Source organism: Magnolia sinica, chromosome 4, assembly GCF_029962835.1.
Source record: "Magnolia sinica isolate HGM2019 chromosome 4, MsV1, whole genome shotgun sequence".
NCBI classification, from domain to species: domain Eukaryota; kingdom Viridiplantae; phylum Streptophyta; class Magnoliopsida; order Magnoliales; family Magnoliaceae; genus Magnolia; species Magnolia sinica.
This window is the reverse complement of record NC_080576.1, coordinates 12,422,064-12,442,727: the sequence shown is the minus strand read 5'-3', so window position 1 is coordinate 12,442,727 and position 20,664 is coordinate 12,422,064. Positions and strand designations below refer to the sequence as shown.

Below are 20,664 nucleotides of genomic sequence, written 5' to 3'. Positions count from 1 at the left end.
GTCTAAAAATTATAGCCATCCAATCCATGTTTGGGATAAAACTTTTGCTATAGAAAAATACCAAATTAAGCAAAATCATGGTAGACCATGGAATTGTAATCAACAAACCAAATTCATAATGAATTCCGTTCACTTGTACGTATATGTAACCACATGTAAACAGTATAAATGGATGGATGGCATGAATAAATGTATACATCAATGGGGGGCCCACATGTATAGTAAATTTCAAAATCCACATAATTCCTATAAATGCATTTCTATGGGACTAAATGCAATTTCACCCCTCCTAATTCCAACCTTTTCCATCCTCTTCAAATGATGGATGGAGTTGCCCGGGGCCAAATGCAATTATATCCCATCTAATACCCTGCCCCAAACGACCCCTCACTGATTTACTCATGGGAATAGGAAAAGAGAGAAAAAGAGAAAAGAAAGAGGGTTAACGGCTAAAAATTCTGTATGCTTTGGGAGGTGCTATAGTTCTATCTCGTCCGTTGGGAGTTCTGATGTGCTTCCAAGGCAGGACATTAGATGAACGTATGGGATCGCTGGGAATGGTCCAAAAATGCACGGGGGACCATTTTCTCGTGTGCTACTGCTACAGCAAAGGATGCCCTATATGTAATCCTCGTCTCGGTGGATATGGTAGCATGGGTGATTTTTCTCAGATTGTAAAAGTGGGGTCCACTGTTCACTGATCCAGACCGTTTATCTATTGGGACCCACAGTAGATGGACAAAAAAATCTGCTGGATTCAAAGACCCTGCCCACAGATTGTGACATTCTTTTCCATGGAATGTTGACTATTGCTGTAGACTCTGAGTCAACCATCCGTCCATTCGCTGGCAACAAATTGAAATGTAACGTAAGGAATGCGCTTTCTACAGATTTCCGGGGTGTACCATGGTGGGGCCCACAGTAAGTGGACTCAAAACTCAGTAGTGACCCCTCCAGCACCGGGTACTGGTTGGTGCTGTGGGCCCCACCATGATGTATACGTTTTATCAGCTCTCATATTTGGGATCGGCGAATTTAAATCTCAATGTAGACTACACCACAAGAAACAGTGATATTGAATTCTGACCGTTAAAAACTTACTGACGCTCGGTGTAATGTTTACCAACGGAAAACACAAATATCCGCTCGATTCAAAACTTTTGTATCGCTTAATGAGTTTTTAACGGTGGGTGTTCAGTCACCACTATCTCAATGGTGTGATCTACCTGAGATTGGGATTTACCTTATTTTTTAGATCATACCTTAAAATGATAGGAGAAAATGGATGGACGGAATGGATAACGGGGCTCACGCAGCTTTACCAGCACCGACTAATTACCTGCTTGGCGGGAGGAATCACTACCGAATCCGAATCCTAAATTAGTAACCAAACATGTGGGCCCCACTTCTACAAAAAGTTAAAAACGGGTGGAAAATAACCACATTCCTTTCATTTTCCGATGTTTTGATTGGGATTACAAATCAAATGCGCATCAATCGATAAAAGCGATTCCAATCGCTTTTTATTAGGAAAAAGCGTAGGCAAATGTCAAACGATTCTACCTGCTGAAAAGGTCTCAGGTCCGACTGCTTGAACCACGAGTTACTGTCCATCTAGAAAATAACTCTGAACAGACCATCTTCGTGAAAAATCCTACACGTCCAATGGGTTGGATCCATCATCATGATCCCATTTTGGAAAATGAGCCTCCATCCACTCGTTCAACTGACCACACTTCAATTTTTAATTTATCAATGGTTAAGATTATATTCAATGGTGTGGCCTACTTAATAAGTGAACAAGGTTGATTTTTTTCACATAGAGATGATCGTATTGGGGTAAACCATCGGATGGGGTGGATGTGGCACACACGTATTATATGTTACAAATTATCAGCAGGATGGACGGAACCGTGAGTTCCAAAGGTTGGACTTAAAGAGTCTTGGAGCTTCTCATGAAGGTTGCAAGGGTAATAATTAAGATTCCGATGCATCACACACAGAGTTTCCTATTCATTTTACACAAGTGGGGTCGATGGTTCCTTGATTCATGTGATTAGCACACTTGAATTTTAGGCCACTGATCCGAAGGCTACAATCATCTAACTTGGGAAATGTGTTAGGCATCAGCCATCCATTGTTGGTTCGTCCAGATTAACGGATGGTATGCGCAAATGATGGGAACTACATGTACGAACTAGTATATCAGGACACATTATTCATACTTATGACTTCTCATGTATTTTGGGCTAGGAATATGTCAGCACTGCAGTACCAATAAAAAAATTGAGGTGGCTAGTCAACCATACACGAAAATTTTCAGCAATCCAGACCGTCCAAATAACTGGCCCGAATGTGGAGCATAACCGTATAGTGCACTGATGATATAATAATTACCATTTATTGTTATTATTTTTCTGTTTCATTCGATTTTGGACCACTCATTATTTTTGCTATTTTTTCATAGAAATCAGTGAGCTAGTGCTTGATCAGTGTGATTCGAAGAAATGCTTCATCCATAAATGGACCTATAATTTGGATGGTCTGGATATCAGTAAATCAGTGCCACATGTGCAGAGGAAAAGTGGGTACTACTACTCTTTTAAATGCTGAAAGTTGAGGATACGGATCCAGGAAATGGATTGGCTGGTGTACCACACGCCACTAACCTGGCTGATGTGGTACGTGTCGTGCGAAGACGAGCGCTGACGCTCCTTGAGCTCCGAGTCATTGGAACGTTTCAAAGATATCAAAGTTACATGAGGCCACAATGATGTATTTATCATATCCACACCGTTCAACCATTTGGAGAGATCGTTTTAGATCTTTCTCCCAAAAGTGAGTCATTTCAAAGGCTCAAATGGACCACACCACAAATAGCATTGGACAATAATTCTTAGGGTTAAAAAATTTATAGGGCCCACCATAATGTTTATTTTCCATCCTATCTATTCATAAGGTCACGCAGATCTAGATGAATAGAAAAATCAAATATCATATGGATCCAAAAATTTCTGTGACACTCAAAAGGGTTTCAATGGTAGGTGTTCAATCCCCCACTGCTTTTTACAGGGTGGGCCACGTGATTTTTGGATCTGTATTTTTTTTTAGCTCAAGACTTACAACGAGGATGCCAAGTTTATGGACGGTTTGGATATAACTCATACCTCATGGTGGGACCCACGGAACTTGGTGACGTTAACACATCAGCCAGGTCGGTGGTGTGTGGTACACCAGACAATCCGCTTCCACGGGTCCAGCCCTAATATTTTATACCAGTTATTTTACACTCCAGCAACGCTTGATACACAGGCACTCAAATATGGTACACGTGGCAGACACACTCAAATTAAACCGACCAAAATGTGGAGCACGATGTCTATACGTTACATTCCCAAAATCAGATCGATTGGACAATCCTAACCTCTGATTCGTGGACACTTGTTTAATAAAAAAGGACCGTTGAAGTTCTATAATTATTAACCGACCAAAGAATGTGCACGAATGTGATAGACGTAGAAACAAGTGTAACATTCGGCAATCATAAATGGGACATTTTTAATTTGACTGAATTGCATGCAGTGCAATTTCGAAGTGCCCGCGTATCAACCATCACACTCTGCCAGAGCAATTAATGCTAATATTACAGACGCAACATTCCGTTAAAAAAAAAAAGAAAAGAAGAGAGAAAGTGGCCATCAATGGGCGTTGATTCCAGAACGTGGGCACCAGATCCAAAGCACATGGCAATGGGGAGAGAGAGAGAGAGGATAACAGAGGACCACCTTCACTGCACCACGTTCACTTCCCTCCCTTCATTCATTTATCTTTTTTAATTTCATTTTTTAATAAAGAATAAAGATGGAGGGCCGGTGCCACGTGGGAGGATTTAGTGTCGACACGTGTCGCCCGCTACCTTGCATCCGACAAGCCACACCACCTTCGTTTTCGGGTGCTTCACTCGTCCTCGGTCTAGGATATGTATAATAATAATATACTCGGGTTTTTCATGCGTTTCCATCGGGGAGCACGATTCAGTAATTTATACCATTCCTTGGGTGGACCCACTATGAAATGGACCATGCACCACATGCCTCTTGATAGATGGTCAAAAAAGAGAGACGATGGTGAAAGAAACGTTCTACGTTCAACTGAAAATTGGACCATGATGGGTGGCTAATTGGAGCTTTCAAGCTGGGAGATATTTAGAACATGGCTTACCAGATCAGCGGTCTGGAATGCCATGTGCCCTACCTTTGCAAACTGAAAACCACAGGATCATATCATTCGTTCCCGAATACAGCAGGCCGTATATGATGCTGCGTGCATAACACGCGCCGGCCAAACATAGTGCATGCTGAGCTGACACATTAGTAGCTAATGTAAAAATAGTCCAATCGGACCGGACAGATAGATGTGGGGTCCACCCATGCAAACGGTTACCATCGAGTGGGTGCATCAACACCACACACCGTTCGATTTGTCACCATATGGTGACCAACGGCGTCTGCATAGATGTCTAGTGCGGTGGGCCCAAACCATGATGATGATGATCAGGACCATGCACGCTTCATCTATCATATATGCATTTTATTTTTTAAACAAGAAAATTCCCAATTAATGGTTACATTATAAAAGAAAAAAAAACATTTTTTTTTTCCCTATCTACTGTGCATGGGAAAGAACAAGGTCATCCACCGTACATGTCACACACATGTATCACAATCCAAACTCAAATGGGCAAAATTAGAAGGTTAAGATCGTCCAATCACTATGGATTTTCTACAACTCGACCCACGAATTGGACGGTCTGGATCGACAACACGTACGCCACGGTAGATGAGCTGTCGCCATCTAAAAACGTAGGCACACAATCCGACGGTAGTAAGATGTTTTTACAAGAGAGAAATGGAATTACATTCCCATTTCATTATCCTCACCACTGCGAGGAATCAACGAGTGTCAATTTCACTCCATACGTCCCCACGTGGCATGTCCGGAAAAGATCAATTTCATCCATCCTCTGGCGCGGGCCCACACCAGCCACGTGGCATGGCCGGTCGTCCTCAGGTGGGCTCCACATACATACGATAGAAATGAAAATGGGTGGTAGAATTACACGGTACCACTCCTTCAAATACAACCGGCCCACCCGAAAATCAGACCAGCCTGGTTTTAGCTTCATGCACATTGCCAAGTGGGTCCCACCTAACGAACGGCGTGGATCTCGGACAGATAGGAGAGTAGCTATCATAGCTATAACAATACTAAGAAACAAAAATTCAAAAGAGAGAACAAAAAAAATCAGAAAATATCGACACCCAAACAGGGAATTAGAAACAGAAAAGATTCCCCATTTGCACGAATAAAGAAAGCGATGCCGTCTATCTCTGCACATGTATTAAGACAAAAAGCAAAAGAAGAAGAAACCAAATCCCACGAAATAAAAACAAAGCAATCCACAAATCAACAAAAAACGCTTTTGGAAATTATTACCAGTTCTTCTTTTGCTATTCCTATTCCATGAAAAGAGAAAAACGAGAATATTGAAAAAAAAAAAAAAAAGGAGAGAAAAATGATTTTTCATGGAGGAAAATGGAAAAATCATTTAAGAAAGGGAGAAGAAGCCGTAGAAAAATGGACTGTGACCACTGACCAAAAGTAGAGGGATGGACAGAGAACATACACCGAAACGAGCGAATATAGCCGAAAATTCTTATTCAACCGTTCTTCCCCAGGAGGATTTGCACCAGAAGCTTCTCCGTATATCGTACAGACAAACAGAGCTTCTTACACAAAGCAGGCTGTACAAAAATGGAAAATAAAAAAATAATACCAGAAATGCTCTTGAAGTCTTCTTACTTCAATCTCACCCACTCGTATCGTCCCTCCAGCGGAACCTCCTTCTCCACGTCGAAATTATACCTGTAAAAGAGAAAAGAGGAAAATGAGGTGTAGGTTAAGGGAATTCTAGCTAACGTAAGCATGAATGGTGGCAACCGGCTTAACGTGCGCACTCACTTCTCCGCGAACCGCTTCTTCTCGTCTTTCTCTGCTGCTGCGAAGAAGTCCTCGATCTCCGCCACCGACGGCATCTTTTCAGCCGTCGGTTTACGGCGGGGATTGCCCGCGGGAGGCCTCGCCGTTGATTCCAGTTCGTCTGATTCTGATCGAAGATTACTCGACGGTGTCGTCTCTCTCCTGAGAAAAATCGGGAAAATATGAAAAACGGAACAATATATTGAGAAATAAAGTAACGGAAGATCCGATCTCGCTTTTAATTTTCAATTAATTTCGATTGAAACCTCTCTCTGCAGTTGGAATCCGTAGCGTTTTCAAAACCCTGGAGAAAACATAAAAGAGAAAAAAAAACAAGGCAGTTAAAGCAAACGAAACAGAAATTCCATAATTAATGGAATTGAATTCCGTTTTGAATTCCATTTGAATTTGAATTTCACCTCCGGATCTGCAGATCTAGACGGTTGATTCACGAGCTCGCTCGATCCGTTGCTCGAGCACCGAGAAGCCGGGACACGATCGGGGCTAGGGCACCGATCGTACGGAACTCGGGCGTAATTCGCCGGTGAGACCGAATTTTCCGGTGAAGGTGTCAGAATCCGGGCCCTCTTCCTTCTCTCAGCCGTCTCGATGGCGAGGGTTCGAGCCCGCGTCCGTACGCGGCTCGGAGAAACCTCCATGACTGCAATCTCTCCCAGCACTTTGCATTTTCTCATGTACTTTCCCATTTTACCCCTACTATTTCTAGAATATTCCAGCGCTCGTGTTTTCCGGAGCTGCTTCTGTGGTTCCTGCAGCTGCCAAAAGCAAACAAGGGAGAGGGCTTTTTGAGGTGAGAGCGGAAAAAGAAGACGGAGATCATGATTTCACTGGACGGCCGAGATTTGTTCTGTACTGTTCTGTAAGGAATTCCGTGCTAGACGGCAGATCATGCTGGATTGTACTCATTCACTCATCCTCTATAGAAACTCAATCCAGACCATCAAAGCTTTTGACGCATCTATTTATATAGTATATACCTAAAACATCCTGATGGATGAATCTAACCGTTCAATCATCCTAACCATCCGCTTTCCAAACAGAAACATAATGGCCACCCATCCAATGGTTAGATTTTCCAGTTATGCCTATTTTGGTACTTGATCCAACCACAGTAGGCCCCAGGTCAAGGTTAAATGTTTGCGTGAGTTTGATTTACATACTCCGCTAGAGTACCGTGTGATTGGTTTCCTTGAAGATATTTTCCGTTAAAAGAAAACGGAGTCGTACGTGACGGCTCCGTTAAGCGGATCGATCCGTTGGGGCGCGGATTAGGTACTACCCCCGTCTGTTCCAAGCTTGGGACAGGCGGATGCTTCGAGGGGCCACCGAGATGCCAGCATGATGTATGAATTTTATCTACACCGTCCATCTATTTTTTTAATATCATTTTAGATATTATGCCAAAAATAAAACAGATCCAATGATCAATGGACCACACCACAATAAGCAGCAGTTCTAAGGGGGCCTACCATTGAAAACTTCTTAGGGCCCATCATGTTATTTATTTTCCATCCAACCTATCGATATGGTCATATACACATGAATGAAGTAAAAAAAAACAAATATCATCTTGATCCAAAACTTGTGTGGTCTCTAATAATTTTTCAACGGTGAAAATTTAATCCCCTTTGTGTGGTCCAAATGAGACTTGGATCTTATGTATTTTTGGGATCCTATTCTTCAATTATTTAGAAAGATATGGACGGTGTGGATGGAATCCATACATCACGCCGGTCCCTCTGATCCCAGCCTGTCCCGAGATTGGAACAGGCGCGGATAGTACCTGAACCGCGCCCGATCCGTTGAGGCCGTCCGATTGCGAACGGGAGAGCCACACGTGGAGGCCTGCTCGACGTTAGTAATGGGAGCGGATTAGCTGTTACCCGGGTAACACCTATACGTGGGTGTTACCCTGACCGTGTGGGGCCCATATTGATGTCGTTTTTGTATATCCATACTGTCCATATGTTTTTCCATCTAATTTTGGGACGCAATCCTAAACCTTAAGAAGATCCAAATCCCAGGTGGACCATAACACTAGAGATATTGATGAAAGACTATTATAAATGTTTTGTGTACCATAAAAGTTTTGGATCAATGTGATATTTCTATTTTCCATTCATACTAGTCTTCTTGACATTATCAACAGGTTGGATGGAAAATGAACATTACAAAACCTTACGCTGAGCCTTTTGAAACTTTTAATGGTGACAAATTCAATAAAAAAATGTTTCATGTGGTGTGGTCCACCTGAGATTTTGATTCACTTGATTTTCAAAAACCAAACTAAAATGGGCTGGAAAAACGGAAGGACGGCGTGGATATATGCCACATCATCAAGGTGGGCCCCACTAAGATGTTACCCTAGTAACACCAAATCCGCTCCCGTTAGTAATACCGAATGAGCCGGTGAAAAAGAGAACCTGTACGGGCTATAGTCGGTATGTGTAATGGCGGGGAAGGTTGCAACGGAATACTGCCCGTATCGTGCGGGTCGGTCATGTCCAGACTCCAGAGTCCGTTTGGTGGGATACTGGTCCGAAGCGTAATAATCATGCCGAGACTGAAGTTACGAAAATATCCTCATATGTACTGTGAAATGACGAAATTGCCCCCATGGTTGGAGCTACTGAGGATTCTTTTCCCAGTAGCTTCCAAGAACCGCAACAGAAATTGTACTTGGGATAGACGAGGCAGTTTTGATTTTACTCTTTTCCCATCACTTTTACAATGGTTTGCTGGCCCAACATGCATCCCTCTCCACACGCGTCAAGCGTGCCGTACCAGAAAATAGGTGGGGCATCTGAGTGGGTCCACCACACTACGAAGATGATATGCACAAATCAGCTGCTCTTCTCTTCAGGTGGGCTTCTTGGGTACGGCGAATGTAGACTGCTGGCTACTTTGAAACTGTTTATTTTTAAATTTTTTTATAATGGAGGTGGCCCACCTGATGAATGGACCCAACTGAATTTTTCAGATGATCATTTTCGTTGTGGGTGGACACCTTGTGCACGACCCAAATTTTCACGTATTTGCGAGGTCGACTTTCAAAGCTCCAGTTTACAGTGTTATGAGAAAGGAGTAGGATGATCCATGCACATGCACGTTTACTTTACACGTGCATCTGAAACGGACTCGGATTGGGTAGTGACCCCTCCACTACCCAAGTCGGTGGTGGAAAAGCTCTGTAGGCCTTACCATATTGTATGTGTTTTATCCACCCCGTCCATCTGCTTTACCGTTTCATTTTAAGAATGAGTCCGACAGTGGCAAATCCGAAGCTCAGGTGGAGAGAATACAGCGGAATTGAACACTTACCATTGAAAACTTCTGGAAGTTTTGCATCAATCTTATATTTGTGAACTTATGAGGCGGTTGGATGGCAGAAATAGTTTGGTGGGCCAAGAAGTTTTCAACGGTAGGCCTTCTACTATTTCCTGTGGTATGGTTCACTTGAGCTTTGGATCGACTTTATTTTTGGGTTCACATGGAGCTTTTCCACCATCGATTTGGTTGGTGGAGGGGTCACCACTCAATCCGAGTCCATGTGAAACCTATGTGTGGGACCTACTACAGATAGGTAAAAAACTCAAAAAATAACCATGTCTAGTTACTTTTGATCTGTGGGCGGTGGCCATCAACTAGACGTTACATCAGAAGTGGCCAATACTCTGGATACAACAAATAAAAGTCGGTCACCATCATCCAATCAATTTGTTTTGACGGTCCATTCATTCACATGCTTCAACTCCAACCACCGGTCATCTGTTGGACAGTTCATAACCCAAAACCGATAAGGTTTGATTCTGGACGTCCCGTACGGTTAGATGAGAATAATAAGTCTATAATCAAGTGTCCATTAATTAGATGTTAGATGCATCCAATGGATTAGATTTTAAGGTTGCGCCACATTCATAAGGTGGCCCACAATTTCAATGGCTTGGATTACTGTCTGTGTATGAAGATTTCATGCTCCAGCGATATATCAAACCATTCCCCTTGTACACCTTTGAAAACTTCCTGGCGGGCACAGAAGTCTGGTTACTTGATATTTATGTTTTCCTTAAGGTCTGTTTGGGAGCGGGGATTCGGAGCCCATGGATTTGAGATCTTCATATTGTGTTTGGCAGCCTCGATTGGGAATCAACTTTGATCCAAAAGTGGTTATGCATGGTATATTTACAGGGTTTGAATTTAATTACTAAATCAATTTTAATATCTCTAATTAGTGTCGTATTCAATGTTTGATACAAAGGTTATAATAAGCCAGTGAAATATATATTTTGCTCGGAAATGATGAAATTCTAAGTCTTGGATAGGCCACAAGCACAATATTATGTCCGGGTGACTAACCAACAATTTTGAATCATTGATTTACATGGACAATGTTTGGACGGTGCTGATCATCATATTAAAGTAATTATAGTAATGCAATTGATAATCTAATTGTTTTAAAATATCATTAGTGGGTCATGTGCCCAATAGATAATAGTATGGTGAACATGCAACTCTTGAAAGGATTTTGGATGTAATACAAGTTCTCAATGTGGATTTCAAACCCTCTCTTTGAGGGGATTTCAAATCCCCCCAAATCTATGGTGCCAAACAACTTCTTATATTCAGGTCCGTGCAACCTTATGAACAGGTTGGATGGCAAATAAACATTAGGATGGGCATTAGGAAGTTTTCAAAAATAGAAGTTTGGCCCCCATTACTTCCCGTGGTGTGGTCCACTTAAGCATTGAATCTTCATCCTTTTTTAGATCATGCGTAACCATAATCTTTCAAAATAGACGGACAGCGTAGATAAAATATATACATTATGGTGGGTCCCACAGCCTTTGACAGGACTGTCTATCTATTGCTAGGTCTTAGTGGGGTAGTACCCAATCTATGACCCCACGAGTACCTAGCTGTACATGGACGCTTCTGTCATGGGCTCCATGGCTATTGTGATGCGTATATTTTATCTACGTCATTCATTCATTTTGACGGATCATTTTAGGAATGAGATGGAAAAGGGGTAGATTGAAGGCCCAATTGAATCACATCAAAAGCATTGGGGATTGAAAGCTTACTGTTGAGAACTTCTTGAAGTCCATAGAAGTTCCGGATCAAGCTGATATTTATGTTTCTCTTCATACCTACCTATGCGACCTTGTGAATAAGTTGGATGGAAAATGAACATCACGGTGGGCCCTAGTAAGTTACAACGGTATGAATTTAATCCCCACCTCTTCCCATGATGTGGTCCACTCGAGCCTTCAATTATCTGCTTCCATTTTGGGCTCATGCCTTAAAATAATCAGTCAAAAATGAATAAACAGCATGAATAAAACATATACATCATGGTGGGCCCCAAAGAGCCCCCATCTCCAGCTAGGTCCTAGTGGGGGTAGTACCCCATCCACGCCCGTTTAATGGTCCCTGCAAGGTCACCGGCCATGCCGACAGAATTCCACGTGGCCTGTTCCTTATGCTATTTGGGTCAAGGGAAGCTCCTCTGAGTCAACTCGGACTCAGGTCAGACCTAATCCAGTACTCCAAAACCACGAGCCATCTAGACAATTCACCCTGACTTGTCTTGCCGGGCGGATTCACCCCGGCTCAGGTGGCTCTTGACCTGACTCGAGACTGAACAAGTAAATCCAATTCACTGGCTTTTAACAATGGATATTAGATTGACTCTCAAAGGTGCACTACTATACATGTTTGTATTTCTCTTAATTTTACATGGTTTATGATGCTCCCACACAGTCAGCTCTGCCTCCACCCTCAAGCCCAGTAGTATATGATCTTGAGAGATGACCCGAATTAGAATCTCCTTAGGGCTCACACTGATATTTATTTGTCATCCAACCCATTCATAAAGTCATACAACACATAAAAGGAAAACATAGAAACTTTTGTGGCCTCCAAGAAGTTATGAACTAACAGTTTTAAAGATAACCTTGTTTCAACACTGAAGTTTTCTCGTCGATTCCCTAGTCGTGGTGGCTAACAGTGGAGTATGTACTAACAGTGGGGTGCGTACTAATAAGCTAACCCAAAAATAAAATAAAATAAAAAAAAAATTCTCTCTATTTCCTATAGTATAATTGGTTAGAGCTTTTGATCTGCCTCATTTTGGGCTCATGCCCTAAAATGAGTAGGCAAAATATATGGACAACATGGATGTGACATATACATCAAAGAAGCCCTATAATTTTTTGTGCCCAAAATATCTTCCCGCCTTTATTTTGTGCCAAAATATCGAACTTGTCAAGAGCAGCTTTAAGGTAAGAGTTGTGATTATAAATATAAGTACTGATGACTGCTTTACCATATATTTACATTAAAATTTGAAAATCAAATAAGTCGTAAAAAAATATTGTAAGTTAGGTGATGCAACTAAAAAGTACTAAAAAGAAAAAGAAAAAGATAATGGCAAAGTATCATCTATGGAGGTGGGGCCATTATTTTGCAAGTGATCATTTGTAGTCTTATCGATTTTTTTGGTTAACCTTCCCTCATTTTCAAGGTTTAAAAATATGTTTTGAATGTGACGTACTGTCGTATGAATTTACCATCTTTTGAAATGACGTCGGGTTTTGGAACAAAAAGAGCGATCAATATCTCTGGATTGGTGAGTGCTAGTTATGAGGTTTCAGAAAGATATCACATTTTGGGATGGCTTTTCAAGGTCTAAAAAGCCCCTTTCATTTAAAAATTTAAAAAAAAAAAAATTTAATTATAGACCCTTTATGACCATTATCAATGACATCTCCATTTGCGCCAGCATTTGCGAAAGGCCTTCACAGCTATAATGCTTACATCTCCAACTTCGCCATGTAGGTTGTACACACACACACACACGCACGTGCGGAACTCAGGTGGGCCATACCATCTAAAATCATGTGAAGACATGACTAAAACATATAAAAATACTTAGTGGGGCCCACCTGAAATTTGGATGCATCTGAAACTTGGTCTAACCCCTCATCCAAGTGGGATACACACAATGGATGGGCTGGATTTGTGAACCACATCTTGGTGGGGCCAACAAATGATTATGAATGTTTTAATATAAGGGTAACCCCACTCATGTGGTGTGGCCCACACAAGTCACGGATTGACTTGAATTTTAAGCCCTAAGCCCACCATGGAATGGTGCATCTGACTGATGGGGTAGATGTTTGACACGAATCGTGGTGGGGCCCTCACAGCTCGACCTCATGAGGATTTCCCATGAGCATGACCGCATAGAACCTTTTCCCACACACACACACAAATATATATATATATATCTCGGAAACGCTCACCTGCGGACCAGTTCGTACGCACTACATACGAACTTTTTTGAGAACCCATCATACGTGATGTGGATCCAAAATCTACCGTTCATGTGAAGCAGCACCTCGTGAAAACCCCCCAGGACCAAGTTTTACTTTGATCTAAAACTTGGATGGGCCATGAAAAATGAAAACAATTTCCTCCCTTGATTTGCATTTCTCTTTGCTATGGCCCACCAGAATTTTAGATTAGGGTGAAAATTTGTCACATGGGGTTTCATGGGATTCCGCATCACATGGACCGTTCAGATTAGACACCTATGACATGTGTGCAAAGGTGCGCAGGGGAGCATGACTCATATATATATATATATATATATATATATATATATATATATATATATATATATCCACAATTCTTTTATAACACGAAGTAATCCATGGAAGAGGAAAACCTTAAGACAATATAATTATTTAATATCCAACTAAAAGGCTAGTTGGATACCTGATTTTATTCAACTTTTAATGTCATATTCTTCTTCTTTTTTACACACCCACTCTTACATGGGTACTTAAACCCATAATCTCAAAATTGAAACACAGTCAACGTTGAAATTTTTAATGGGATTTGAACCATAGGATTTGACACTATTTTGTTTTCCATATTTGAAAGTATTATATTTAATAATTCTTTAGATGAAATTGATTATGTATTGTTTATTTTTTATAATTGTATCTTATTTTATTCAAATTATCCAATGAAACTTTAACATATACTTAGTAATTCTAGATTTTCTTATATCGGCACTAATAAGTACTAAAATAATATTTTCTAAGTAAATAATAAATTAATGTGTCCACTTTTGTGACATGATAGCTTTTCAAATATTAAGGGATGCATGGCAAAGTAAATGACGGATTTCAAGGTGTTTGAATTCAAACAAAAGTTTGTCCATGGTAGGCCGCTTGTTTGGGACCCAGATTGTCTATTGAAGCTGTCGGTAGCCCCATAGCTATAGGATAGTGCTATGTGGGCTCCACCATAATGTGTGTTTTTTTTCTGCGTCGTCTATTTAATTTTTTCAAATCATGTTAAGGCATGAGTCCATAAATGAGGTAGATCCAAATCCTAGCGTGGATCACATTATAGGAAACACTAATGATTGAACACCCATCATTAAAAAAGTTTTGTAAGGAACCCGTTTTTGTGTTTTATCCTTCATTCAGGTTTGTGTGAACTAATCACAGTTGGATGGCAAATAAATATTATAATGGGTCTTAGGAAGCTAGCTTTTTAATTGTAGGCATTCCATTACCACTATTTTTAATATGGTGTGGTCCACTTGAGATTTGAATCTATCTATTTTTTGAGCTCATATCTTAAAATTATATAGAAAAATAAATATTGTGAATAAAAACACTTATATCACAATAGGCCCTACAAGGCACTGTCCAATAACCACCTCTACTGGCCGCATCGGTAGGCAATCCATGTCGCTCGTTTGCAGGATCAAAGGAAACAAAGATAATGTCATCTGAAATTTGACGGCTAGTAAGGATAAGATGTCTTTGAAAAGACCATAAAATCTAAGCCGTCGGTGCCGATACAACTTTGCTTGCATACGAAAAGCCACTTGTACTATCCATTCATTCCATATCACCATTGATAAAAGTTCACATCCATCATATGATTATAACACTTTGATGCAGATTATAACCCTTAATTTTTTTATTTTTTATTTTTATGAGCCATAGATCAAATGGTTAACATCATTTAATCAAAGTACTTTGAAACCATTAATAAAAAGTGTACTTCTAGGAATATTAAATAAATGTTTCAAGAGAATATATAGACTTATTTTAATTTCTCAACTCAATATTAATCACCCATTTTTGAATGGATGGTTAGGATCTTTATATTGATGTGATGCTTGCATCGTGACTTGTCGATTATTGTTACTGTGATATGAATGATAGCCAAGATTAATGAGTTTGGACTGTCCCACACGCTTTAAGAGCCCATGAAGTCTTGCACGTTAGCAATCTACTAACCCATACGGCTATTGGGACCCATGAAAAAGGGGTGTCCCATATATTGCAACTTTACTAAGAGCACGCGTGTGTAATATAGCTCATTACATGCTAGACACGTGTCAGCATGGCACATACGTGCGAGATCCAATCCGTCCATAGGTTGGCCTGACTTTGTACATATTTTCCCAAAAGTAAATCTACTCCACTCAGTATGTGGGAATGAGGCGGATGATGGGTTAGAAAATTTCAGCCAAGTTTTTTAGAGCCATATATGTTTTACAAAATGTGGCCCACCTTACCAATGGATCAACCTGATTTTTGGGGTAGGCATCAAGATAGCAGTATTGGTCTAATGGATGGATTGGATCTTGGACTTATCATGCCATGCTGCACATGTGTGGCCTTGACATGAGCTTTATTGCACACTCGTGCAGGCTTATTGCAATGCTCCCATCTTGATCCGGCAATTGTGACACGTGGGGCCCACCATCAAAATCCGATTATGAGAAAGGCCCACCAATCTAAGCAAGTGGTGATATAAAATGTGATAATCTTCCATTCAAGACGGGACGATTATTAATGACTACGTCTGGTGTCCACATACCATCGCGACAAATATTGACGAGATTTTAAAAATCTCACGAGACATTATCGCATTAGTATTGAAATGTTTAAAATCTCGGCAGAGTTTGGACACTGCAAGTTATTTAATTATAGAGAGAAGCTCCAGTTCACTCAGAGCACTGTAAGTTACAGTGCTCATTTGGACACTTAAACAGTCCAATTAGATTGATCTAGACCGTCCATTAGGTCCAACACATTTTTTGGGCTACCATGAAAATATTACATGGATCTGATAATCTTAATCATCTGATCAAAGGCATCTAATATTTAGGGTCAGGATCACTTGTTAAAAAAATAAAATCCAACCAACAATTTGATCAATCTATTTGATAGGTAAGAATCATTTTTCTTGTGGAATCTTAACCATCCCATCCATGGGTTGGAAAAAGGATGGCTATAAAACATAAGGCCAGAGTCTAGGATGGATTTTGATCATACCATAAAGGATCCAGTGTTCTTGGAGCACTTTATAGTTCAAGTGATTGATCTGAACTGTCCATTCAAATCCTAATACATTTTGTGGGCTACTATGCAAATTCACAGTGATAGCATGTGTTAGCCTATTTAATTTGGATACACTGCTATGCGTTGAATGAATGGTTCGATTTCTTTTATGCATTTGCGAACACATGTATTTCATACTTGTGAGAGTCTTATTGAACTCAAATGGAACCAAATGCCTTAGGACCCCAAGCACCCAAATAATCTAGTTAGTACTAGATATATGTGTGTAAATTGACTCGGCTGATTAGGCACCGTTTAACAACACAACAATAATTGCTTCATCGTGTTTGTCTAAAAATTAACACAAGTAAAACAGTCATTTAAAGCTTAAATACCGATTTTATTAATATAAATGTAGTTGAAATGTAATCAGCACATAAACGTAAATAAAGTAAAAAAAGTTGCTGGCAATTGTTTAAGTGGACAAGACAGTTCAGGACTTGGAAATTTGGAGGAAATGGGATTGTGAATGTTTATATAGAATTAAACTGACCTGTTAGAACAATGTGCTAGACAGAAGTGATAACTAAACTAAAGTAATCATATTGATCCAAACTTGTCACGGCATCGTGCTGGATAGGAGTAGAGAAGCTAAACTAAATTAGGCTAATATATGTGTCCATGATCGGATAAATATAGGCAACATTGAGCTCAAAAGAATTATTTGATTTGGATGGATAAATATAGGCAACATTGAGCTCAAAAGAATTATTTGATTTGGATTGACAAGGGTTCCGAACTCTTAATTTTATGTTGCTTTTATAAACTTAAAATGATAATAGCATTGTATATGATAATCTTGTACTTTCATAATTTGCATTTGATAAATTATTAGCCTTGGCTTGATATATTTCTTTCCTGAGATGGGACCAGCTGTACAATATACCTTTGTATACGAGTGTATCTCCAATTCTAAATGATTTCATTCTCTTAATATCCTGCTTTGTGATTTTTGGGTTTGCGTGGCCAATTATATTTGGCCATGTATTATTGGATGCCACTGCCTTTCTCTTGCAATGTTAAACATGTTTCCTAAAATATAATATATACTCATTTATTGTAGTTATTTGCCACATATTATTGGGAGAATGACCACCTCTAGACTTTCAGTTGTGCATACATTCCCAAGGGTCTCACATTTTCTTAGTACACCAAGATTTTCCAAGAGCACGTCTCTAAGAAGAAAGATATGTTCAATATCCTCATTTTGTCTCCCTCTTAATTCCCATTTATTTTTTTCCTTCTTTGTACTTGTGCCAACACGTGGTAGCATCATGTTTGCCTTGGATATAACGAGCCAAGTAGCATGATCCAATCCATTCTGGCTTTGTCCCTATTTCTATGATCATTTTTTTTTTTCAAGCCATGGATGGGATGATTAAGATATCGCAACAAAATTGACTCTTTAGAATCATAAAATTTTATGATGAGATCCAACAATCAGATTGATCAAATTATTAATTGATCGAACATATTTTTGTGTAAGTGATAGGCTGTCCAAATTAAAACATAATGAATACATAGTTAGAATTGCCTGCTTAGTGCAAACCTTGCGTGATAGCCTATAAAATCAATGATGGATGTGATGTATGGTCTACATCAAGTGATTGGATTATCTGTGTCCCAATGTGATTATGATCACTTTAACTTACAACTAACAGAAATGCTCTTGTGCTCTCAGAGCATGGAAAGCTAGAGTGCTCCTAGTTGCAGCAGTTCACTTGGACAGCCCCATTTGATCGATCTGAACCATCTATTAAGCTGAGAACACATTTTAATAGGCTATCATACAAAATCATAATCATCATATGTACCAATCCATCTTGATCTAACTTTATTTTTTGCAGCCATCCATTTTTGAATCCATGGATAGGATGGTCACAATTGCCTAACAAAAGTTATTCTCTAGAATCATAGCAATCCATGATAGCCCTAACAGATAGATGAATTAAATTGTTGACTTGACCCACTTTTGATGTAAATTATGTTCACCGTCCATATTAAAGACCATTAATCAAATGGTTCATCTATGTCAGACTGGCGATGTTTGAATTAGTAGTCCATGAAATGTACGCTGAACCTAATAAACGGTCTAGATTGATCGATTAGATTAGCTACGTGTCCCAATGCGACTATGAGAAATATTGCAACGATACCACTTGAGAATATCTCTATAATTAATAATTTATAATCTTTTTAATTTTAACGAGATTTCCTGTAACTATCCTGACAAAAATTTGAAAATCTCAAGATGTCCGAGAAATTCGTATAATGAGATCTGTCACTATGCCTGGGACCCATTACATATTAAATCAGATCTTATATATGGTGCTATTTGTACATTGCGTTGGTAATAGGTCAATTCATAAAATGAAATAAATAAATAAATAAATAAGCCAGTGGATAACCTCCAGCCATTCATGTGCAGGTGACATCAACCCTTCTAGTGGTCCCACCACTAGGATCACCTAGTTCAAAAATAAACCACATCCACTCATTTCGTGGGCCACACCATAGAAAACAATGTCTACCCACTAATAAATAACAAATTGAAATGTGTCCCACCTTATGAATGGATGTGGCTGATTTTTTATTATGGTGATCCTTGTAATGAGGACAATCTATTGGATGGGTTGGATCTAGATATAAACCTTATATCTAGATGCCAGGCATTGTATGATACAAAACCTGCATCATCCACAACTGAGAACATGCTTTCATAATCTAAACCGTTGATCTATTGCATCCCACAATGGATGGACCATTCATCATTAGATGCATAGTATGCATGCATCTTTTGCTGAACTTGGGCCACTGAAACTAGATGAAAAGAACTTCCACCAAAATCATAACTTTGTGTTTCAAAAAAGCCATAGAAATTTCAGCAAAAGAAAGCTTTTGATGCATAAAAGAACTTTTCCAGGAATGACAGACCAGTGTCTGGGATTTTTGTGTACCTTTGTGAGGTTTGGAGGTTTGAAAATCAAGCAAAGGACTCCCAATAAAAGGAGGGTATACCCCATCCACATGGACCACATGTGTAGTGGGCACGGAAAACTAGATCGCAATTTTCCTTTTAGGAGCTTCAATGGACCTGAAGTCACAGAAAAAGGGCATGGAACTTTATTTTAAAGTGCTTTTCCTAGTTCAGATGAATGCGACAATGGCAATGGTGACTGATTGAGGAGGAAGTAGATGATTGGTGGTCCACATCTTTGTGTAGTATACACATGTTTTCAATTTTGACAATTGAAGCTCATGGTTTTACAATCTAGACCATTGGTCATCTGGGTCCTGGTGTGGATGGGTATGGTTCAAAGATTTTGTTGAGAGGACAATGTGTGTTCGATGGGTGGACAATAGATAGACGGGTAAGACGTTGAGCTGTGTGGGGCCCATTGTTATGTTTTTCAGACATCCACACTGTACATTTGGTGGGTCGCCCCTAGGTTATGTGATATCCAGAAAATCAGACATATACGGAGCTCAGGTGAGTCACACCATTTAAAACCATGCTAAACATGGATAAAACATCTAAAAGTGATTGGTGGGGCCCACTTGAGTTTTGGATACGGTTGAAACTTGGTCTGACCCTTAATCTAATGCGACGCGCATAATGGATGGGCTGGATTTTTGAAACACATCTCAGCGGGCTTTATAAACGATCATGAAGGTTTTAATGGGTGGGTAACAACTCTCGTCTGTTATCTGTGGTGTGGCCTGCTTATGTCGTGAATTGACCTGATTTTTATGCCCATGGCTAATCATGAAATGGTGCATCTAATTGATAGTGTGAACGTCCAGTAAGCACTGGCAGTCACACGACTCAACCTCATGGGAAACTCCTACGAAGTCACCTCGTATTAACATTTCCCGCGCGCATTTTATGCATTTGGCCTCATGCGAACTTCCCATGAGGTCGAGTTGTGTGGGCCCCACCGTGATGTGTGTCAAACATTAACATTGTGCATTTGATGGATCCCCTTTAAATTATGGGATATCCTAAAAATCAACCGTATATAGAACTCAGGTAGGCGATACCATATAAAATCATGTGAAAATATGCTTGAAACATATAAAATCACTCGGTGTGACTAGGTTGAAATTTGTATTTGTCTGAAACTAAGTCTGACCCCTCATCCAAGTAGGACACACAATGGATGGGCTG

At 39.9% G+C, this 20,664-nt stretch overlaps 1 protein-coding gene across 1 annotated transcript; it reads right to left on the bottom strand.

Moving 5' to 3' along the window:
* Positions 1-5,683: 5,683 nt before the first annotated feature.
* Positions 5,684-6,975, bottom strand: LOC131242462 (cyclin-dependent kinase inhibitor 5-like). Its single transcript, XM_058241111.1, has 4 exons — positions 6,459-6,975; positions 6,306-6,343; positions 6,022-6,201; positions 5,684-5,925 (listed from the first exon to the last, which is right to left on the bottom strand). The coding sequence occupies exons 1-4, from the start codon at positions 6,744-6,746 to the stop codon at positions 5,859-5,861; spliced, it is 573 nt and encodes a 190-aa protein (XP_058097094.1). The 5' UTR covers positions 6,747-6,975; the 3' UTR covers positions 5,684-5,858.
* Between the last annotated feature and the right edge of the window lie 13,689 nt (positions 6,976-20,664).

Excerpts from the sequence above, each read along its gene's own strand:
- LOC131242462 (XM_058241111.1), bottom strand. The coding sequence starts at position 6,746 with ATGGGAAAGTACATGAGAAAATGCAAAGTGCTGGGAGAGATTGCAGTC. Across the intron at positions 6,344-6,458 it reads CTAGATCTGCAGATCCGGAG|GGTTTTGAAAACGCTACGGA; the intron begins GTGAAATTCAAA and ends TGTTTTCTCCAG. Across the intron at positions 5,926-6,021 it reads AAGAAGCGGTTCGCGGAGAA|GTATAATTTCGACGTGGAGA; the intron begins GTGAGTGCGCAC and ends TCTCTTTTACAG.